Raw genomic sequence first — 23,031 nt, forward strand, 5'->3', positions numbered from 1 at the left:
TGCATGCTCCGATGTGTTGGCGTCAGTTGTGTATGCCTCTGTGCCAGGGGTTTTTGATGTGGTCATTTCCGTGTGTGAGTATGATGGTTCCGCGACACACGTGTGTATGTATTTTGGGGCCGGGACTGTATGTGTAGGCCTTTGCCGGAGACCTTCTGTGAGTCGTATGCATTGTGTGTGTGTGTCTGTGTTCGTGTTTACAAGCCCCTATGTGTCTGTATGCAAGGGCTGCTGTTACAAGCCTGAATTTCATACCGAGGAGTGTGAGTTTAGTGTGTTCAGTAGGTTTCCTTGAGCGTGTGTGTGTTTGTGTGTGTGCGTGTGTGTGAATGGAGCTTGTGGGTGTGTGTTTGCATTTTCATGTGTCTGTGTGTGTGTGTGTGTGTGTGTGTCTGTGCGCATGTGTCATCTCCACGCCTTTGTATCAGAGATAATGTGTGGGTGCGTGTAGCATGTGCATGTGTTTGCACGAACACACGTGTCTTGTATGTCACTCTGTGTTTAGATGAAAATGTGAGTCTGGTTACGTGTGGCCTCATGCACGCCTGGGTGCCGTGAGTCTGTGTGTGTGGGGGGGTATGCATGTGCCTCTCGATGACTTGGTTTCAGGGATCATGTGTGGGTGTGCAGGGTATGTGCGTGTGTTTGCACGAGCACAGACGCATCACGTGTTTCTCTGTGTTTCGAAGAACACGTGAGTGTGATTTTGTGTGGCCTCATGCACGTCTGGGTGTCGAGAGTCTGTGTGTGTGTGTGAGTGTGTGTGTCTGTGATGTGTGCCCAAGCCTTTGGACAGGGTCACGTGTGTATGAGTGTGTTGGGAGTCCCTGGTCGGGAAAGGAGAGGGCCCATGGCACTTCCCGCTCTGCTGATTATGGAGAAAGGGGCCAGTGGCGGAGTGCAGCCACGTCCCTCCTGACACACAGACCTTGTGTGCATTCCATGGTTACTCAGGGTTCTCTGTCCCCTCTCGCCGCAAAACGCACACGGGCCAAGGCAAGGCAGGCACGTGTCAAGCACACCACCCATCGAGGCAGCTTGCACGGATGGTGCCGGTGTGGGAAAACCCTAGGGGTCTCAGTGTGTGTTACAGAGGGGCTCAAACCTTGTACCCGCCTCTGTGTTGATTAGCCAAAGGCAGCAAAGAATAAGAAAGAATCCGTGAGCAGCACGTTCCTCCAGAGGAAAGAGCCCTGCGGGGAGCTCTCCTCCCAGTAGAAAGGCCATCCTGGACTCTGTTCTTCTCCTGTTTGGGCCGGTCTTGTCCACCTCCTGTGTACCAGGCGGGGAGGACGAAAAGGAGAGGAGCTGAACCCACAGGCACGTGTTCCCTGCCTCAGCGAGGGGCACCCAGCTTGTTGCTCCCTGAGCCAACAGGGGTTTCCCAGCACCACTTCTCACCAGTCCGGGGCTCGCCCCTCCCCGTCCGCTCGCCCTGCACTCACCCCGTCTTCGACGTTCCCCACCGCCTGCACCTCAGCTGGGCTTGGGATCTGGCAACGTGTGCCCACGAATGGATCCCGGCAGAGCCTCCCAGCGGCCCCTGTGGTGCTATGCCGACATCTCATGCTGTTTGTGGAGTCCTGACCTCATTGCCTTGGGGAACTGGGTTCCCTCCTGGCGGCCCCGGCAGCTAGGTGTAGGTCGAGGAGGGTTTGGCCTTCGGGCTCGGGAACCCTGCCGGCTTCACGGTTCGGGCCTGAACGTCAGCAAGTCTGCCCGCGGTTGGTCAGATCTCAAGTTGGGGATCTCAAGTCCGATACAGCCCCTCAGGGAGAATTCTAGGGTGGTGGAGAGCAACGGGCCAAAGGAAGACTGCTGGGGCCATCGTCACGTCTTCTGGTCTCCTTGTCGCCTAAGCTGGAGAGTAGCCTCACAGCTCCCCCAGGCCAGTCCGTGGGATTCATCGTGTCGACAAGATGGAGGGGAAGTCCCAGGCATGCTGACGGTTGCAGCGGGGCTGCCCGCGGGGATCCGGACGTGGAGGACCCCAGAACGTGCTGCGCTCGCCCCACCCACTTTCCCTAGAGCCCTCTGCGGCTCGCTCCTCGGGGCTTTTAGGAAGGGCCTGCCGAGCTCTACAGGGGAGAGGAAAGGCTGGACGGTGCCGCTAAAGCGCCTCCCAGGTGTCTCCCATAAACACAGGCGCTCCGCTTCCTTGACTGGGGGATGCCCCGCCTGCCCCGGAAAGAGGTGTTTAGGATTGGACCCCTGCCGCAGGTCGCATGGCTTAAGCTGTTGGGCGCATCATAAGGACATCGGGTTTCCTCCCAGGGCCTTAGGGTGCAAACCAGGGGATGTGGCTCGTGCACATCTGCCTGGAGTTCAGGGCAGCTTCAGGGCAAACACGTACGTGGCGCAAGAGGGCTGAGCGCCTCCTGAAGAAGACCGCCCGCTCCAGGGGCTTAATGGCCAGAGCTGCTGGGAGACGGACGCTTGCTACGGGACTGGAGGACCCAGGGCAACGGTCTTCCACGGATGTGGTCTCGCAGGCAAGGGATGGGGCGCCCAGAATGCGTGTGTGCTTTCCAGTGTACGTGTGTCGAGGCGACGGGGACAAGAAACAAGGGAGGTGCCCTTGAAACCCAGCCTCCCGTGAGGTCTCCGTTCCAGGCTGCTTACCTCTTGTCCTTTGGCCCCTCTCCTGTTCCTTCCCTAGCAGGGGCAATGCCAGATGTCTGTCATTGCATGAATGTCTGTCTCCCTGGATTGCGAGTGGACGTGGAGATCATCCACATGATGGCCGAACACGTGGAAACCACAGTCCAAGGCCGTGGGGGTGCATATGAAATCCGGTCCACTGCAAACCCACCGCAGACCCGGCCGGGAACGGAATAGGTCTGTCCGTGCACGCGCTTCCACATGCACGTGTGTGTACATGGAAGGCCACGCCTGTGTACCCCTTTCCCACGGTGTTACAGCCAGCTGCCCACACGGGTACCTGTGGGCACGCAAAGAAACCTTGGTCTGAACACACGGGTGTGTAAGCACTCGGCTGTACTGAACACCGCTGGCACCTTAGAAGGCAGCCGGCATGAACTCTGCGCAGCTCGAACCCCCGCGATAACATTAGTCCAGCCGCCCATGGAGTGGAGCCATGGCGCAGAGCCACGCATCCACCGCCGGTTCAGGAGACGGAGCCGAAGAAGACCTGTGCGAGGGCACAGAAGATGCCGTGGCCTCAAGAGTCGGTACGGACCTGCCGGGGACACGTGGAGGGTGAAGAACCGCCGGAGCAACCACGACAGGCACCTCCGTGTACAGGACGCGGCACGTGTGGCCCTTTGACGACTGAGATGACTGAGGTGTGGTGTAAGAAACCCGTCTGTTCCTGTAATGCTGGGGGAGACCGGCTTGCACTGGCTGCACACCAAAATTGCCCCAAGCCTACCTTGTTGGCCCAAAGCCACACGTTGGGTATCCTCTCTCCACGAGTGGGGGCCAGCCCTGGGGACGTGACGGGCCGGCCCTGGGGACGTGACGGCCCAGCCTCAAGTTCTGCTCACGGTCTGACCTGGTGGCCCGCAGGGGAAGGCTAGAGAAGATGTGTTCTCCTCTGCAGGCCAGACAAGCTGGGAACGCCTTCCCCACGGCATTTGTGGTTTCGCCCGAATGCAACGGAAGACACTCAGTCTCTGGAAGTGAAGGTACGTGCGTACGTGCTGTGTCACCTGGGAGCCAGCCCCAGCTTCTTGCCTCCGGCCTCCCAAAGGGTGCACACTGTAGTCACCTGGCCGCCAGACAGAATGCCCAACTGCCCATCCACAGGGTTCGCCCAGACATTGTCTCAGGGGAGGGGCATCCGGATTCACGTTGCCGGATGCCCTTGGCTGCACGAAAGGCACGCCTCCCTCTGTGCTCCATGCCAAACACACTGAGTGTCTGTGGGTAAGTGTGTGTGTGTGTGTGTGTGTGTGTGTCTGTGTGTGTTTGTGTCGGGGGCACCCAGCTTGGGACCCTTTCCCTGGTCACGTGACCAGTGGCTAGTCACAGAGGAGAAGAGGGCTCTTATTTCATGGGAAAGGAGGTGCTCGGACAGGCTTCTGCATCTTGCTTCCTGAAGCCTTCATCTTCCAGAGACCCTGTGGCCAGAGAGTGGGCAGAGAAACAGCGCCCTGAAGACAAACACCGAGTCGGGGGAAGAGGGAGAGCAGAGCATGGGGAAAGGACAGGCGGAGAGACGGATTGAGCACTCTCGGTCCCTCTTCTCCTGAGCAGCCAAGGACGTGGCCTGGGGGCAAACTGTGGCCGAACCCCCGCCCCCTAGCCCCGTGCCCCGAACAGGCAGACCGCTTCCGACCTCTGTCTCCTGGAATGGCCCTATTCCGCAATGCCTGGGCTGACGTTTCCACGCACGCTAGGCCAGGGTTCCCGGTGGTGCATACGCTGTCCTCAGTCTTGGACGATCGTGTTGGGGAAGGGCAAGGGACGGTTTCGCATTGACAGGCTACAAACACCGGGTGGAGAGCGGGCTGGAGGAGGCCACGGGATGGAGGGGAGGGGGTTGTGGGCCCTGGGGCCTGGGGCGCCTTAGGTAGAGCCCGAGGCCACCCTGGAGGAGGCGCACTGGCTGCCTCCCTGGCCGGCTCCCGCAGGGGGTGAGGGGCGGGGCCTGTGGCGGCCACGCCCACGGCCTTGCCGCTGGCAGCACCTGGGGTCCGGCCATTGTCCTGGGCGTGGATCAGGCCTCCTTCGTGCCGAGGCCCCACGCGTGCCACCTCCACCTCGGCCCCGTGGCCTCCTGGCCGGAAGCCCTTGTGCGCATGCGTCCCAGACTCCGGTGGCTTCTGCGAGGAGACGGCTGACGTCCCCCCTTCGCTGGGCCGCGGAGCTCCACTGCCGGGCCGCCTGCGGGAGCCGCGTGCTCACCCCTCCTGCTCCGTTCCTCCGCAGCTGCCCCAGCTGGGGGCCACATGGGACGCGGGACTGCCCCCCAATCCTGACCGACTCCGTCGAGGGAGGGGTCCATCGGGACGCGGCTGTCCGCGGACATAGAGCCCCACCCCCAGAAGAGAGGCGAAGGTGCTGCTGGGCCTAGGCGTGGGGATGGCGGCAGAGCCAGCGCAGGACGAGGAGGGCCGTTGGGAGAGAGAGGGCGCCATCCTGGTGGTGGAGCTTGTGCTAGTGGGGGATGACGTAATGTTGGTGTGGCAGCTTGCGGTGGTCCAGGTGGCGGAGGACCCCGGGGAGACTGAGGAGGAGGACGAGGACGAGGACGACGAGGCTAGGGAGGTTGGCAGTGAGGCTGAGGAAGAGGGGGAGGCTGAGGAGGGCGAGGAGACTGAGGAGGAGGAGGAGGAAGAGGAGGAGGAGGAAGAGGAGGAGGAGGAAGAGGAGGAGGCTGTTGAGGATGAGGTTGCAGAGGTACCAGAGGTGCAGGAGGAGGAGGATGAGGAGGAGGAAGACAGGAGGGAAGAGGCCTGGGAGGAGAGCCAGAAGGAGCGAGAAGCGCAGGAGCTGCAGGAGAAGCAGGAAGGGGAAGAACGGCCAGAGGCACGGCCAGGTCCGCCCCCGTCCCCGCTCCAGGCCCTCGAGGCCCTGCAGTCAGAGCTGGAGCCCATGAACAAAGACGCCAGCAGGGCCTACTCTGGGCTCAAGCTCAGGTTCTGGCAGAGGCGACGGCGTCACCTGGACCACCGAAGCGCCCTCATCCGGGGCATCCCTGGCTTCTGGGCCAAGGCTGTATCCTTGATACCTTCACGGAGGGACCCCGATGTGGCCGGGCTAGCGCAGGAGACTCCTGTGGCAGGGGGCCTGCGTTGTGGTGGCCTGGCTCATGCCTCGGTGATCACGACAGTTTCGAATCCCTGCTTCCGGGTGGGGGTCCCTGGTGGGGCCGCAGGTTGCCCTCGATGTGCCGGGGAGGGGGCCGTGGGTGGGCAGGGAGGTCACCGAGGATTTCCAGCTTTCTGTGTTAGTGCCCAGCAGGGAATTACCTAACTAACTAATGCAGCAGGCCGTGCGGGGGCGCAGGGGCCCTTGACACAATCTGTGAGGTGGAGTGGGTCCCGGTGGTAGGAGGGGAGATGCAGGGCGCACTTGCTGTGCAGACCTGCTCTGTTGTTGTAGCTCTTTCTTCTCCAGCCCTCGGAGAGTCCTTGACCCGAAGCAGTTTGTGAACCACCCGCAGATGTCAGCCATGCTCAGTGAGCAAGATGAAGGCATACTTGGCTCCATGACGGATTTGAAGGTCTGGCCCGGGAGATGGAGGCCCGGCCTGGGGGATGGGAGAAGAGGGGGTAACAGAAGCGATTCCTCCCCAAGGCCAGGAGGGGAAGGGTCTGCTGGACAGAGATCTCAACCCTCTCCCCCACTTTGCCGCCCGGCAGGTGGAGGAACTCGAGTCTCCCCGTGATGGCCGCAAGATCCTGCTCTTCTTTCGCGAGAACTCCTACTTCCGCAACGACGTCGTTGAGAAGGAGTATGTCCTCAGGGCTGCTGGTAAGGGGCCTCTGCGTGCATGGGCGGCAGCAGGTGGAGGCGGCAGGGTTGAACCTGATGCATCATCCAGCGCCTTCGCACGGACCCTTCCTCCTGCAGGGTACGAGCCGTCTCATTCCACTCCCATCCAGTGGCACCACTGTTACGAACAGGAGGCCTGTAGCCGCAGACGCCACAAGAGCAGCCTTAACTTCTTCAGCTGGTTCTCTGACCACAGCTTTGCCGGGCCTAGCAGGATAGCTGAGGTGGGTCCCTGTGACAAACCGCGCACGTGAACCTGCCTGTGCTCCCCAGCGGACTGGGATGTGCATCTGAGCCCTGCCCCGTTTCCCCTGCCAGATCATCATGGACGACCTGTGGCCCGATCCCCTGCAGTACTACGTGAGGAAGAAGGCCCCAGCAGAGGGAACTGAGAGGAGGGCAGGTGAGACGCCCAGGGCGTGGGTGCTGAAAATGCTCCGTGCGGCTCCGTGGGAGCTGGGCTCCACAAATGCAGAAACGGAGGCTTAGAGGAACACTCAAGAGGCGGTGACCCCGTGTCCAAAGGGCATCACCGTGAGTCGGGGAGGGCGGTGTCAAACTGGTTCTGCCTGGGAAGCTTGAGGCAGGCGGGTCAGGCAACACCAGTGAGCAGAGCCGGAGAAGCAGTCGGCTCAGCAGCTGCCTTGCGGGAAGTGCCACTCCCTGGCCGTGAACTCCTGCCCTCAGGTCTCCTCGCCACCGCCTCAGCTTTGAGCCCACCTAAGCACCTCTTGCCAGCCTTGGCGCAGATGTCTGCGTTCCCTGGCGTAAAGGCTCATGCGTCACCCCGTCACTTTTGTGTGTTCATCGGTAGAGTCCTCCCAGTCATCTCCCTGGGCAATCTCCTGTGCCCACCGCAATCAGCCAGAGAACACTGGAGAGCGTGCACAGATACCGTTGCTATGTGGGTGGAGGAAATGTAGGGGGATCGCCATCAAGGGCCGGGGAGAGGGGCAGGGGAGAATGGCCTCCGTTCCCCGAAAGGGCCTTGAAACCCTCAAGCAAACCTGCGTGTGGCCCGTAGAGGATACTCACCGGCCGCCTCATGTGTGCCCGGGTGACTGTGTGCCCGTGCGTCTGTGTCTGTGTCTCCGTCTCTCCCAGGGAACTTGAGCATGTTGAGGTGAATACGCAGAAGCCTTGCCCTTGACCCGGAAAGAGTCCAGGACCTTCAGATGGAGCCGGATGATCAGCCTGGTCCCTCCCACAGGGAACACCTCCAGTCTGGTGCCTGGGAGAAACACAGGGCCGATTGAGGCCCCCTGTAAAAATACTGAAATGTGGAAAAACGACGTCAACCGTGTTTATGTGTGTTACTGTGTGTACGCTCACACACGGTCGTCTTCATGGAAAGGGGCAGGTGGGGAGCCTGAGCTCATGGGATTCCCGTCGATGCTTACTACTCTGCCCCGGCATCCTTATTCCGTGGAAGGGGTGGGGCCGTATGCTGGCCCAGAGGTCCAGGTCACACGAGCTCTGGGACTGCATCCCAGCGTGGCAGAGGTCCTTCCCCTAGGGATGGTGGAGGTGGGCAGGGAGAGGAGATGAGCGAAAGGCCAGCTAACAGGGCCCATGCCTTCCCTGGGGAAATAACAGAGGTCAAAGAAAGGGAAGGGCGAGCCAGGGCCAAACGTGTCCAGTGTCAACTTTTGGTGGATGGCGATGACCGTCTCCCAGAGATGCTCCCTGGTGGATGACCTCAGACACAGCACGGGTGGGACTGTAGTTTCATTACTCCGTTGAACCCCAGTGCCAGGGCTCTCCTTTCTTCTAAACAAGGGGCCCAGGCCCTTGCTGACACAGTCATCCTCTCAGCCCCAGATACAGCGGGAGCGAGTGGGGGCCAGGCCCTGTGGAGGGACTGTTGGAGAGGGGAAAGTGGGAGGAGGGAAGGTAGGAAAGATCACCCTGTCGTTCTGGCCCAGGTAGCTGGGCGGAAGCATAAATTGCAGGGAAAGGCGCGCGCGCGCGCGTGCGGGCCCGCACACACACACACGCACGCGCGCGCGCACACAGACACACGAACACCATCGGGTTCCAACCGCCCTAAGCCACAGAATATTTAGCCACTCACATACACTGACACATACTCAGGAGCAGAGCCAACACCCCCCAGCCAACACACAGTGATTCAGTCACCCTCATGTCCTGACACGCACACACTCACTCACCCTCCCAGGCACACAACCTTCACCCACTCACATGTCCAGAGACACGCTCACATACTGACAACCCCACGCAGCCCCATGATCCCCACTTCCCGGCTTCCCTAGGACGTTGGCTTGGGGTCCCCCAGATGGTCAGCAGAGGAGAGGGCAGAGTATTGCTGAATGCGAGACCCAGGACACCCGCCCGTGTGCTGTCTGTCCCGTGCTGACCCCGAGGCTGATCTGCCTCCTTCTCCGTGGTCTGAAGGCAGGTGCCCAATGCCCTCTATCCGGTTAGACCCCAAAAGGGAAATGCCACCAAAGGGCACCCCTAGTCCTCACCAACACCCCACGGAGCACGCTCCCCTGGTTAAGGGCCAAGTGCGCGCAGGCTGCTTTGACCGTGTAGGGCACCGTCCATCTTCTGAGGTCTTGGCCTCACTCCTCCCACTTTCAAATTCTTTGTGACTTTGGGACTCAGAGGCCAGTCTCTTGCACGGAGCATAGATGTGGCCAGCTTTTCAACACCTACCCGTTCTGCTGTCGTCCACATCTTACTCCAGTGCTGTGAAGCCCCGTTACTGACCAGCCCCGTTACTGACACAGGGCAGTCCACAATCACAGTACTTGGTGTCTGTGTACTCCCTGGCTGTTTCCACCCTCTATTCCTCCGTGACTTCCCCATTTGCTGTCTCATGTTTTCGGGAAACATGACAGCTGCCCTGGTTGACACCACTGGATTCAGCTCTGCTCAGCCGAACTGTTGCTTCCCCACGCGTGGGTGGCCCCTTCCTCACAGGCGATGTGTCCTTTGGGTCTACATGCCTCGCAAAGTATGAATTCAGCTGGGGGCAGACCAGTCCTTGCCTCCCCGCCTCCGCTCTTCCTCGCCACGCCCTGCCTGTCTCTCCCTCCCCATCCCTGCGCACGGCTCTCCCTCCTGCCCCTGTCCCTCTCTTCCCTTCTCTCCCTCCCTCCCATTCCCCCTCTCTCCCCCAGCTCTTCTTCTCCTTCTGGGCTTCTCTCCCTCTCCTCCCAGTCTCCCCCTCCTCCCCCTCCCCCTGTCACCACCCCAGCCTTCTCCCTCTCCAAGGCTGTGCTCCTGTTCCTGCGGTAACACCAGAGGAGCCTCCTCTAGTGGTTTGGGCAAGGTTGCAAGTGCTGGGTCAGTTTGGATTGTACCAGTAATTCCAAAGTCTGAGCTGTCTCACGGACTGTCTCAGACATTTGTTTCTTCGCCCCATAGACAGCCATGCATCTTACTCCCTGCAGGGGCGTTTGTGACACTTGTTGCGACCACAGCCCCTGCACTTAACGCCAAGGGAGTTCCTCCTGCGTCTTTCTGGTCAAAATCCCCCAGGACACACCGACCCACTCCTTCTAATGGAGGCCCTCCCACGATGCAACCGCAACGCTGGTGGCCTTGCCATCACCCACGAGGCCTTCCCTGACACCTCAGGCGGCAAGCATCCTATCCCGCCACAGCACCCGCCCCCGCCCCCCGGAGCAGACCTCTGTGAGGTGTGGTCTTGTCTCAAAGGACCGACGTGGGGAGTACCAGAGAAAGGGCACTTGGGCTGTGCATGCTCACTTGGCCATCCCCTCCCCGCACGGTACTCCACTCAGCCACCGACGCAGTCTAAGGGAGAACTTGGAGCGGAGCTGGAAGAAAGACACAAGAGCCCTTGCATGCAAGTCAGGTGGAGAAGGAGAACGCAACGAGGAAAAGAGACACAGAAACAAAGCGAAAGGGGCCGCTCAGAGGAAAGCACCTTGGGAGCAAGTTTTACCACTGGCTTGGGCAGAGGAATTTGCAGAGTTTCTCTTTGGACTGAAAGCCTGGCCCAGTCGCATGCTGCCCAGTCGCAATCACGGACCTCACCGGGGCCGGCTTAGCAGCTCTGTAGGCACCCCGGTGGCCAGGGACCTCGGCTCTTTGCAGAGTAACTTCAGGGAAAGTACATGGCGTGCAGTTCCCTTCTCTTCCGGAAAGCTGGGGCGGGGGATGGGGGGTGGGGGGCTGGGGAGGCGGATGGCCCCTGCACGCAGCACCTTGGCGGCGGGCTCAAGGCGCCGTGCACCACCGGGCAGGCCCAGGGCGAAAGCCACGTGGCAGTGACGGGGCGCAGGTGGGGCAGCAGCTGATGCCCCCCGGGCTCTCCCCCAGGTCCCCTAAGAAGGAGCGCGGGAGGCTTTCGCGCGGCGGGCACACTCGGCATTCAGCCGCCGGATTTCAATTCCTGGCGCCAGCCGAGGGGCCCCAGACGGACGGACGAGAAAGGGACGAGTGGGGCTGGGATACCACGGCACTTGCGGGAAAGGCCTGACAGGGGTCTCTGAAGAGAACGTTTGGGGTTGAGAGGCGCGGAGGCCACCGCGGTGGAGGGGCTCGGGCGGGCTCCCGGGCGGGCTCTGGTGCGGCCAAGACACAGGGCGGGTGGTGGCCACGCCCACTGCCCTGGCACGGGTTAGACCCGGGAGCACGCCGCGTCCTGCGCGGGGCTCGGGGGCTCCATCCGGCCCAGGCCGCATGCGTGCCTCCCCCCGCCCCACACCCCTGCGCCGCCCGTGTCTGCCCCGTCACCGCCCGCCCCGGGGGCCTGTACGCATGCGTGCCCCAGGCCCGCGCACTCTGCTAGGCGCTGCCGCCCAGCGGCGTTCCTGGGCGCTGCAGCTGAAGCTGCCGGTGCCGCCTCCGTCGCCTTCAGTCCCCAGCGGCCGGCGCTCAGGGCCAGGGCCACATGGAGAGTGAGTCGAGGTCCGGGGAAGGCGGGGCTGCCCCAGAATCCTGGAGCACCTTGGTCGCAGACGAGGGCGGTGAGGAGGCGGGGGCCCTCAGGGAGACCGGCTCCTGCGGGCACGCGGGGGCGCTTCTGGCCCTCGAGGCTGCGGGGGTGGTGGCAGAGGCTGTGCGGGAAGCTGAGGCCCAGGGGGGCACAGAGGAGGCCGGCGCGGGGCCGGAGTTGGTGCTGGTGGTGGAGGATATCGCGGCGGTGGTGGAGGTGGTGGCGGTGGAAGTCGAGGAGGTGCTGGCGGCGGAAGACGAGGAGGTGCTGACGGTGGAAGTCGTGGAGGTGCTGGCGGCGGAAGTCGAGGAGGTGCTGGCGGCGGAAGACGAGGAGGTGCTGGCGGCGGAAGACGAGGAGGCGGCGCAAGCACAGCAGGTCGAGAGGCCGAAGGAGCTGTGGCAGGCAGAGCCTGTGCCCCGGCCCGACCCAGCCGGGGCCGCACTTGCCGCGCTGGAGGTGGTTCAGGAAGCGCTCCGCTCTGTGGACGCCCAAGCCTCCAGGGCCTACTTGCGGCTGAAGCGCAGGATGAATCGGAAGCGCAGTGGTCACCTGGCTCGAAGAAGGGCCATCATCCAGGGCATCCCTGGCTTCTGGGCACACGCCGTATCCTTCAGCCTGCTGGCTGGGTTTGGGCACCTGTGGAGGAGAGTGGGAGCAGGGCAGCAGGGTGCAGAGCCTCAGCCAGGGGCAGGAGAGCTGCGGGGATGGGCCTCGCTCCCCCAGCCGTGGGCCCCAGGCCTCTAGCGCTGGGCACCTCGCGGCAGTAGGCCGCCCAGGCAGCAGTGGGCCCAAGGCGGGAGCAGTGGCCCCAGCCTTCTCCTGCACAGCAGAGGGGCAGGGGCCAGCAGAGGGTGGTCCCGGAGGAGGTGGGTGCGGGGAGGGAGTGGGCGTTGGGGGGAAAGGCAGGGGCTGGGACCTGTGCATTGCTGCCTGAGCAGAAGGTCCGGGCCAGTGCTTTGGGGCTGCAGCACCCCAACAGGCCTCTGCGGTCGCGGAACCCGGGTCAACACTCTGGACTCCTAGTGAAGCCCGGTCCCACTTGGCTCAGAGCAGATGCTGCAAGGAAAGGATTTGGGGGGTGCGTGGGGCAGATGGAGAGGCTGCGCGCCTCCTTCCCGGTCCTTCCCAACCTGTCTTTTTGGCGAGGTCACGGCAGACCTAGAGTTCTGTGCGCTTGCACTCATTGAGGGTCAGTCAGCGGGCTGGCCGACTTCAGCGGCCCCCGGGGCCCTGGACACGGTGCAGGGGTGCTACAAACTCTGTCTCCGCAGGTCCTACTGAGGCGGGCCGAGGCCCCTGGCCCAGGTGCTCACAGACACGTTTCCTGCCTCCCTGCCTCTCCGTCTCCACGTCCCCCACCCTGGCTCGCTCTCTCCCCGCCTGCCGTCCCTCTGCAAGTCTCTTCCTCGGGGTTTGGGTGTCTCTGTCTCTCTCTCTCTCCTCCTTCGCGCCCCGTCCTCCCACACTACCCCTTTCCTCCCTCTCTTGCTGACTCTGCCAGGCTCTTGCTTGGCACCCTGGCTGTGCAGCCATGCTGCAAGTGAGCGGAGCAGCCCCCTTGTGGGCACAGAAGGTCCCTCAAGAGCCCAGGGCTTCAGGGGAGCACACAAGCAAACACGGCCGTGAGCGGGGGACCGAGCCCATCCAGACATCCAGCGTGGTGACTGACCGCCTCCTGGCCCAGCCGGCCCCGGGCACAGGCCAGACGGACTTGGGAAGGCAAAGCAGGCAGGCTCTTGGCCTCGCCCTGTTGATCCTCCAGCCCAGCGCCACCCCAGGGCAGAGCATGGGTGACGAAAGGGCAAGCGCTGAGGAGGCTGGGAGTGTGGCGGTGCCTTCTGTTTGTGCACAGGCCCCATTCGGTCCCTGGCTCTCGGTCGGGAAGGGCCGGGGGTTCCCGGGTGGTTCCCGGTTCTCTTTCCGGAGCACTTGCCGTCGAGGCTCCTTGACCCAAGGCAGATCCTGAATCACCCGCAGATATCAGCCGTGACAGGTGACCAGGACGCAGACCTGCTCAGCTACATGACCAATTTAGAGGTTAGCCCTGGAGACGGAGGCCGGCGGTGGTGCCTTGGGAGTGGGGTTGCAGCTGGAGGGGCTGCGGCAGGGTTGCTCAGAGCCGCGCTCAGTCCCCTTCCCCCTCCCCGTCCTCTCGCTTTGCTGGGCCAGGTGGAGGAGCTGGTTCATCCCAAGTACCGCTGCAGGCTGATGTTTTCCTTTGGGAGCAACCCCTACTTCCAGAACGACGTGATCGTTAAGGAGTATCACCTTAGCATCGCCGGTAAGAGTGGGCCTGAGCTTCAGGGGAGCTGGCGGAGGGCCGCCGGGCACGTGGGCCCCGGGAACGGGAAGGGAGGTGTATGGGGTCCTGGGGGCGGGGGAGGGATTTGGCACCGGAGGGGGAGAGGTTGTAGGTTGGGAGCGAGAGCGGGCGTGGGGCCCTGGCCATGGACGGCCTCCCTTAAGTTTCCTCGTCCTGCAGGATATAGGGCGACTCGTTGCACCCCAGTCCAGTGGTTCTGGGATGAGGAACGTGGAGGTGCCAGCCGCAGGCGAGACAGCAGCAGCCTGAACTTCTTCAACTGGTTGTGTGACCCCAGCTGCCCGGGGCCCAACAGGATGGCCGAGGTGAGGCCCCTGCGGCCTTCGTCCGCAACGGTGATGCTGGGGCCCCGGCTGCTGGGGACCGGGGCCGGGGGCCCCACGCTCACCTGGCCTTTTTTCCCCTCCCAGATCATCATCGAAGAGCTGTGGCCCAATCCCTTGCAGTACTACCCTAGGCCGGAAGGCGGCCCATGGGAGTGAGCTGAGAGGAAGACCTGTCGGTAAGGAGCCCCGAGGGCTGGGTCCTGAACTGTGTGGGGAGGGTGCCCGGGGACAGTCAGTTTCATGGCGGGGAAACTGAGGCTCAGAGGAGCCTGGGCCCACGCAGCAGCTGGCAGGGTGGGAAGTGAGCCTGGGGCCACTCAGAGCACACCCACAGGGCGGAGGAGGTGTCTAGTCCGGCAGGTGCCTGCCCCCCATGCTGTGTGCCGGCAAATCCCTGCTCAATCGGGCGAAGCAAGGCTTCGCCACCGCCTTTTCCTGAACTGTCTCCCGTGGCTGTCGGCCCCTCTCTCGGTCCTCCTGCCAACGCCTTCAGTTGGGGATGGCCGGCCTATCTTGGGGAGTCGGGCTCCTTGTCCCGTCCCCGTCGTGGGCCACGACTCCCGGGCTGCCCTCCACGTTCCTGAGCACCGCCTGGCCTCCCGCAGCCATACGGACATCCTGGGAAATGGCCCTAGGCCGTCCACAGGAGGGTCGTGGCGCCCTCGCTGGGGAGGAACAGGGATCCCACGGGGACGAGGCGGGCTCGCAACATCACGTGGCGATCCCGGCAGCATGTGTTTTCACAAATAGCTAAGATTTTTGTGTGTGTTTTCCTGTTTGTCTCTGTGTGTGTGTGATGCGTGTGTGTATGTGTCGGGGCATGGCCGCTGTGTGGAAGTGGACATCAGAGAGCACCCGAGTTTGACCACCGAGACGAATTTGATGAGGCCTCCACCGTTGAGAGACATGGATGGGCTCGTCTCCGTGGTGCTCTGCCTGCACGGGACAGAAACAGGGACAAGGATCAGCAGGGGCGGCGCTAGAGAGTATCCTGCCCAATGCTGCAGGGACAGGGGGAAGGGCCATAAACAAGTTACAGAGCCCTTTGGGTCCATGTGTCGGCTTCTGTCGGGGGCACGGGAAATGGCAAGGAGGAAATCAGCCTGCTGGGATCCTCCAGCCCCCATCCTGTTGGATTCCATGGGTGGGCGTGATGGAGAGCTTGGGGGCCGGGCGCAGCAGGGCTGGGCCTGGGGAGAGAACCCCACCCTTCCTAGGCAGGATCTGGCCGAGGAGGGGAAAAAGGTGCAGCTCTCCCGGTGAAGTCTTGTTCTTTAGAGCAGGGGGCCCAGGAGGGTCCAAGGTGCTCCCGAGCGGGGCCCTGGTGCCCCCTTGGCTCCTCGCACCACCATATTCACATCGCTTGGAGAGCTTTTCCAAGTTCCCCTGCTCCTGGAAGTGTGCCCTGCGTTGCTGAGATGCGAGGCCATGCATGCTTCTGGTCAGGTCCAGCACAAACCCAAGGGTCCCGGCAGGACCAAGGGGGAGGCGGTCCCTCACCGTCCCTGTGGACCCCAGACCCTCCTGCAGGTAACACCACCCACCGCAGGGGACAGTTCCACGGATATGTGAGGGTACGCCAGTGTGGTCCACAGGCTGTGTGACATCGTGAGTCTGCTGTGTGTGAGGGAGCAGCTGTGGTCAGGTCCGCATCCGTGTGTGTGTGTGTGTGTGTGTGTGTGCGCATTTTCAAGCACCTCTGGCCACCTGAGCATTCCTCTGAGCTGAGGACCATGTGTGTAGGATTCTGCACGTGTGTGTGTGGACTTGCATGTCCTCTTTTGCTCCCCTGTGTGCAGGCCGTCATGGGTGCGTGGGCGCTTAGCTTGTGTGTCTCGTATGTGTGTGCGCGTGGGTGACCAGGGTGTATGCCTGCATCCCGGAGACAGGGTGTGTTTATGTTTTGCGTCTGTGTGTGTGCACACCCATGGGTGAGTGTGTTGCGAGGCCTCGAGTGACTGCATGCACACCGGCGCCGTGTGGGCGTGTTCACGTGTGCTGCAGGTGCATGCCGGCGTGTGCACACGTGTGTCTCTGAGTGTGGCCACGTGTGCTTGCCTCATGTGTGGGTGGAGGCTTCAGGTGCACGCACGCGAGAGTGTGTGGCGAGTGTGAACGTGTGTGTGCTGGACGCCGAGTGTGTAGGTGTCTGTTTCTTGGTTGTGTGTTCCCGTGAGCAGGACTGTGGTTTTGCGTGGCCGAGTGTCATGCCTGCGAGCTGGTTCCGTGCATTTTTTTGCATAGGTGTGTGCTTCTACGCACAGAGGCATGTGTGTATGCGTGCACGCAGAATTCTGTATGCCTGGGTGAGGTGAGTGGTGTGTATTCGGTGCGTATGCATTTCCAGGCACCGCTGGGTGTGTGACCCTGCAGGGCTACGCATACAAGGCTGTGTGCCGTAGTCCTTGCCTGGGAGTGTTTTGTGTGCATACCCTTGTGTGCCCACAGATTCCTGTGGTGTGTTTGGGGACTTGCAGGCCCAGGGGTTATTGTGGTTTTGGGTGTGTACCTGTGCGTGTAGGTGTCGCCACCCTTGCAAGCCTCGGTGCTGGAGACTCTGTGTGTGTGTGTTTTTCTGTGCGTGTGTGTGTGCGCGCGCGTGTAGGCATGTCTCTGTGTGAGGGGATAAGTGGGAATGCCTCTGTGCCATCGAGCAGGTGTATTCACTGTGTGTCTCCTCTTCTGTAATCAGTGTGTGTGTTTGTGTGTATGGGGACAATTGGAAATGCCCTTATGCCGTAGACCATGTGTTTTCATTGTGTGTCTCCTCTTCACTAAGCAACGTCTGCGTGTGTGTGTGTGTGTGTGTGTGTGTGTATGTGTGTTTCTCTGGGGCCTTCTTTGTACACAGTTGTGCTGGAGAGTTTGGTGTGTGTTGTGGGTACATGTTTCCATGTGAACTTGTGTTTCCAGTTGTAGGGCTGAGGGTGCATGTCTCTGTGACATGAGATAGGTTGTGCAGGGAGTGCATGTGGGTTTGCGTGGGCTTAAGCGCGTGTGCACGTACGTGCGTGTGAGTGTAGCGGTTGACTGTGCATTTCTATATCAGGGAGGATGTGTGGTTTTCTCACATGTGTCTGAATCCTCAGGGCGTGCGCGTATGAGTGTGTGTTTTGGACCCTTGAGAATGCCTGCGTGTCAGATTCTGTGGATGTTTCTGGATTGCGGGGGATCACGGGCATACTTCCTTTTTGAGCAGGTCAACTGCGTACGCCTGTGCCGGAGACCTTGTATGGGTTGTCTGTGTGTACGTGTGCTTGCAAGCGCACGTGTGTGTTGGTGTACTGTGTGTGGTGTGCTCTGTGTGATTGCAGAAGCATGAACCTGTGTGTGTGTGTTTGTGTGCCTGTTTGAGTGGCTACGTGTGTGTTCCTGTATGACACAGACCATGTGTTTTACTTACATGCTTCTGTACCCTCAGGGCTATGTGTGAGTGTGTCGTGCTCAGATGTAACGTCGTGAGTAGCGTATGCCTGCGTGCTGGAGTTTGTGGATGTGTTGGGGTGTGTGTGTTAGTGTTCTTGGGCACACCCGTGTAATGGTTTTTATGGTGGTGCCACATGCGTATGCCTGTGCCGGACACCTCGTGTGAATTGGGTCTGTTCTGGGTGTTTTTGCAAGCACCTATGTGTCTGCAGGCAAGGGATGGTGTGCATGCTTCAGATCAACATGAGCGAGTGTGTACACAGTGTGTACAGTGGGTTCGAGGAGAGTATGTGTGTATGTGTGTGTGTGTGTGTGTGTGTGCACACTTGATGGGCTACTTGTGTGTTCCAGGATGACGTAGACCATGGGTTTTGCTTACGTGCTTCTCTATCCTCAGGGGAGTGTGTGTGTGGTTGCGTGTGTTCTGTGTGTGTGTGTGAGTGTGCATGCTCCGATGTGTTGGCGTCAGTTGTGTATGCCTCTGTGCCAGGGGTTTTTGATGTGGTCATTTCCGTGTGTGAGTATGATGGTTCCGCGACACACGTGTGTATGTATTTTGGGGCCGGGACTGTATGTGTAGGCCTTTGCCGGAGACCTTCTGTGAGTCGTATGCATTGTGTGTGTGTGTCTGTGTTCGTGTTTACAAGCCCCTATGTGTCTGTATGCAAGGGCTGCTGTTACAAGCCTGAATTTCATACCGAGGAGTGTGAGTTTAGTGTGTTCAGTAGGTTTCCTTGAGCGTGTGTGTGTTTGTGTGTGTGCGTGTGTGTGAATGGAGCTTGTGGGTGTGTGTTTGCATTTTCATGTGTCTGTGTGTGTGTGTGTGTGTGTGTGTCTGTGCGCATGTGTCATCTCCACGCCTTTGTATCAGAGATAATGTGTGGGTGCGTGTAGCATGTGCATGTGTTTGCACGAACACACGTGTCTTGTATGTCACTCTGTGTTTAGATGAAAATGTGAGTCTGGTTACGTGTGGCCTCATGCACGCCTGGGTGCCGTGAGTCTGTGTGTGTGGGGGGGTATGCATGTGCCTCTCGATGACTTGGTTTCAGGGATCATGTGTGGGTGTGCAGGGTATGTGCGTGTGTTTGCACGAGCACAGACGCATCACGTGTTTCTCTGTGTTTCGAAGAACACGTGAGTGTGATTTTGTGTGGCCTCATGCACGTCTGGGTGTCGAGAGTCTGTGTGTGTGTGTGAGTGTGTGTGTCTGTGATGTGTGCCCAAGCCTTTGGACAGGGTCACGTGTGTATGAGTGTGTTGGGAGTCCCTGGTCGGGAAAGGAGAGGGCCCATGGCACTTCCCGCTCTGCTGATTATGGAGAAAGGGGCCAGTGGCGGAGTGCAGCCACGTCCCTCCTGACACACAGACCTTGTGTGCATTCCATGGTTACTCAGGGTTCTCTGTCCCCTCTCGCCGCAAAACGCACACGGGCCAAGGCAAGGCAGGCACGTGTCAAGCACACCACCCATCGAGGCAGCTTGCACGGATGGTGCCGGTGTGGGAAAACCCTAGGGGTCTCAGTGTGTGTTACAGAGGGGCTCAAACCTTGTACCCGCCTCTGTGTTGATTAGCCAAAGGCAGCAAAGAATAAGAAAGAATCCGTGAGCAGCACGTTCCTCCAGAGGAAAGAGCCCTGCGGGGAGCTCTCCTCCCAGTAGAAAGGCCATCCTGGACTCTGTTCTTCTCCTGTTTGGGCCGGTCTTGTCCACCTCCTGTGTACCAGGCGGGGAGGACGAAAAGGAGAGGAGCTGAACCCACAGGCACGTGTTCCCTGCCTCAGCGAGGGGCACCCAGCTTGTTGCTCCCTGAGCCAACAGGGGTTTCCCAGCACCACTTCTCACCAGTCCGGGGCTCGCCCCTCCCCGTCCGCTCGCCCTGCACTCACCCCGTCTTCGACGTTCCCCACCGCCTGCACCTCAGCTGGGCTTGGGATCTGGCAACGTGTGCCCACGAATGGATCCCGGCAGAGCCTCCCAGCGGCCCCTGTGGTGCTATGCCGACATCTCATGCTGTTTGTGGAGTCCTGACCTCATTGCCTTGGGGAACTGGGTTCCCTCCTGGCGGCCCCGGCAGCTAGGTGTAGGTCGAGGAGGGTTTGGCCTTCGGGCTCGGGAACCCTGCCGGCTTCACGGTTCGGGCCTGAACGTCAGCAAGTCTGCCCGCGGTTGGTCAGATCTCAAGTTGGGGATCTCAAGTCCGATACAGCCCCTCAGGGAGAATTCTAGGGTGGTGGAGAGCAACGGGCCAAAGGAAGACTGCTGGGGCCATCGTCACGTCTTCTGGTCTCCTTGTCGCCTAAGCTGGAGAGTAGCCTCACAGCTCCCCCAGGCCAGTCCGTGGGATTCATCGTGTCGACAAGATGGAGGGGAAGTCCCAGGCATGCTGACGGTTGCAGCGGGGCTGCCCGCGGGGATCCGGACGTGGAGGACCCCAGAACGTGCTGCGCTCGCCCCACCCACTTTCCCTAGAGCCCTCTGCGGCTCGCTCCTCGGGGCTTTTAGGAAGGGCCTGCCGAGCTCTACAGGGGAGAGGAAAGGCTGGACGGTGCCGCTAAAGCGCCTCCCAGGTGTCTCCCATAAACACAGGCGCTCCGCTTCCTTGACTGGGGGATGCCCCGCCTGCCCCGGAAAGAGGTGTTTAGGATTGGACCCCTGCCGCAGGTCGCATGGCTTAAGCTGTTGGGCGCATCACAAGGACTTCGGGTTTCCTCCCAGGGCCTTAGGGTGCAAACCAGGGGATGTGGCTCGTGCACATCTGCCTGGAGTTCAGGGCAGCTTCAGGGCAAACACGTACGTGGCGCAAGAGGGCTGAGCGCCTCCTGAAGAAGACCGCCCGCTCCAGGGGCTTAATGGCCAGAGCTGCTGGGAGACGGACGCTTGCTACGGGACTGGAGGACCCAGGGCAACGGTCTTCCACGGATGTGGTCTCGCAGGCAAGGGATGGGGCGCCCAGAATGCGTGTGTGCTTTCCAGTGTACGTGTGTCGAGGCGACGGGGACAAGAAACAAGGGAGGTGCCCTTGAAACCCAGCCTCCCGTGAGGTCTCCGTTCCAGGCTGCTTACCTCTTGTCCTTTGGCCCCTCTCCTGTTCCTTCCCTAGCAGGGGCAATGCCAGATGTCTGTCATTGCATGAATGTCTGTCTCCCTGGATTGCGAGTGGACGTGGAGATCATCCACATGATGGCCGAACACGTGGAAACCACAGTCCAAGGCCGTGGGGGTGCATATGAAATCCGGTCCACTGCAAACCCACCGCAGACCCGGCCGGGAACGGAATAGGTCTGTCCGTGCACGCGCTTCCACATGCACGTGTGTGTACATGGAAGGCCACGCCTGTGTACCCCTTTCCCACGGTGTTACAGCCAGCTGCCCACACGGGTACCTGTGGGCACGCAAAGAAACCTTGGTCTGAACACACGGGTGTGTAAGCACTCGGCTGTACTGAACACCGCTGGCACCTTAGAAGGCAGCCGGCATGAACTCTGCGCAGCTCGAACCCCCGCGATAACATTAGTCCAGCCGCCCATGGAGTGGAGCCATGGCGCAGAGCCACGCATCCACCGCCGGTTCAGGAGACGGAGCCGAAGAAGACCTGTGCGAGGGCACAGAAGATGCCGTGGCCTCAAGAGTCGGTACGGACCTGCCGGGGACACGTGGAGGGTGAAGAACCGCCGGAGCAACCACGACAGGCACCTCCGTGTACAGGACGCGGCACGTGTGGCCCTTTGACGACTGAGATGACTGAGGTGTGGTGTAAGAAACCCGTCTGTTCCTGTAATGCTGGGGGAGACCGGCTTGCACTGGCTGCACACCAAAATTGCCCCAAGCCTACCTTGTTGGCCCAAAGCCACACGTTGGGTATCCTCTCTCCACGAGTGGGGGCCAGCCCTGGGGACGTGACGGGCCGGCCCTGGGGACGTGACGGCCCAGCCTCAAGTTCTGCTCACGGTCTGACCTGGTGGCCCGCAGGGGAAGGCTAGAGAAGATGTGTTCTCCTCTGCAGGCCAGACAAGCTGGGAACGCCTTCCCCACGGCATTTGTGGTTTCGCCCGAATGCAACGGAAGACACTCAGTCTCTGGAAGTGAAGGTACGTGCGTACGTGCTGTGTCACCTGGGAGCCAGCCCCAGCTTCTTGCCTCCGGCCTCCCAAAGGGTGCACACTGTAGTCACCTGGCCGCCAGACAGAATGCCCAACTGCCCATCCACAGGGTTCGCCCAGACATTGTCTCAGGGGAGGGGCATCCGGATTCACGTTGCCGGATGCCCTTGGCTGCACGAAAGGCACGCCTCCCTCTGTGCTCCATGCCAAACACACTGAGTGTCTGTGGGTAAGTGTGTGTGTGTGTGTGTGTGTGTGTGTCTGTGTGTGTTTGTGTCGGGGGCACCCAGCTTGGGACCCTTTCCCTGGTCACGTGACCAGTGGCTAGTCACAGAGGAGAAGAGGGCTCTTATTTCATGGGAAAGGAGGTGCTCGGACAGGCTTCTGCATCTTGCTTCCTGAAGCCTTCATCTTCCAGAGACCCTGTGGCCAGAGAGTGGGCAGAGAAACAGCGCCCTGAAGACAAACACCGAGTCGGGGGAAGAGGGAGAGCAGAGCATGGGGAAAGGACAGGCGGAGAGACGGATTGAGCACTCTCGGTCCCTCTTCTCCTGAGCAGCCAAGGACGTGGCCTGGGGGCAAACTGTGGCCGAACCCCCGCCCCCTAGCCCCGTGCCCCGAACAGGCAGACCGCTTCCGACCTCTGTCTCCTGGAATGGCCCTATTCCGCAATGCCTGGGCTGACGTTTCCACGCACGCTAGGCCAGGGTTCCCGGTGGTGCATACGCTGTCCTCAGTCTTGGACGATCGTGTTGGGGAAGGGCAAGGGACGGTTTCGCATTGACAGGCTACAAACACCGGGTGGAGAGCGGGCTGGAGGAGGCCACGGGATGGAGGGGAGGGGGTTGTGGGCCCTGGGGCCTGGGGCGCCTTAGGTAGAGCCCGAGGCCACCCTGGAGGAGGCGCACTGGCTGCCTCCCTGGCCGGCTCCCGCAGGGGGTGAGGGGCGGGGCCTGTGGCGGCCACGCCCACGGCCTTGCCGCTGGCAGCACCTGGGGTCCGGCCATTGTCCTGGGCGTGGATCAGGCCTCCTTCGTGCCGAGGCCCCACGCGTGCCACCTCCACCTCGGCCCCGTGGCCTCCTGGCCGGAAGCCCTTGTGCGCATGCGTCCCAGACTCCGGTGGCTTCTGCGAGGAGACGGCTGACGTCCCCCCTTCGCTGGGCCGCGGAGCTCCACTGCCGGGCCGCCTGCGGGAGCCGCGTGCTCACCCCTCCTGCTCCGTTCCTCCGCAGCTGCCCCAGCTGGGGGCCACATGGGACGCGGGACTGCCCCCCAATCCTGACCGACTCCGTCGAGGGAGGGGTCCATCGGGACGCGGCTGTCCGCGGACATAGAGCCCCACCCCCAGAAGAGAGGCGAAGGTGCTGCTGGGCCTAGGCGTGGGGATGGCGGCAGAGCCAGCGCAGGACGAGGAGGGCCGTTGGGAGAGAGAGGGCGCCATCCTGGTGGTGGAG

General features: G+C 61.3%; 1 protein-coding gene across 1 annotated transcript; it reads left to right on the forward strand.

Moving 5' to 3' along the window:
- The first annotated feature begins 5,397 nt into the window (after nucleotides 1-5,397).
- On the forward strand, nucleotides 5,398-7,764 carry LOC308337805 (testis-specific Y-encoded protein 10-like). The gene is made up of 6 exons (XM_080796005.1): nucleotides 5,398-5,682; nucleotides 6,113-6,190; nucleotides 6,330-6,441; nucleotides 6,541-6,686; nucleotides 6,781-6,865; nucleotides 7,567-7,764. Exons 1-6 carry the CDS (start codon nucleotides 5,560-5,562, stop codon nucleotides 7,587-7,589), a joined length of 567 nt encoding a protein of 188 aa, XP_080652131.1. The 5' UTR covers nucleotides 5,398-5,559; the 3' UTR covers nucleotides 7,590-7,764.
- Nucleotides 7,765-23,031: the final 15,267 nt, after the last annotated feature.

Source organism: Martes martes (genome assembly GCF_963455335.1).
Source record: "Martes martes genome assembly, chromosome: Y".
Lineage (NCBI taxonomy): Eukaryota > Metazoa > Chordata > Mammalia > Carnivora > Mustelidae > Martes > Martes martes.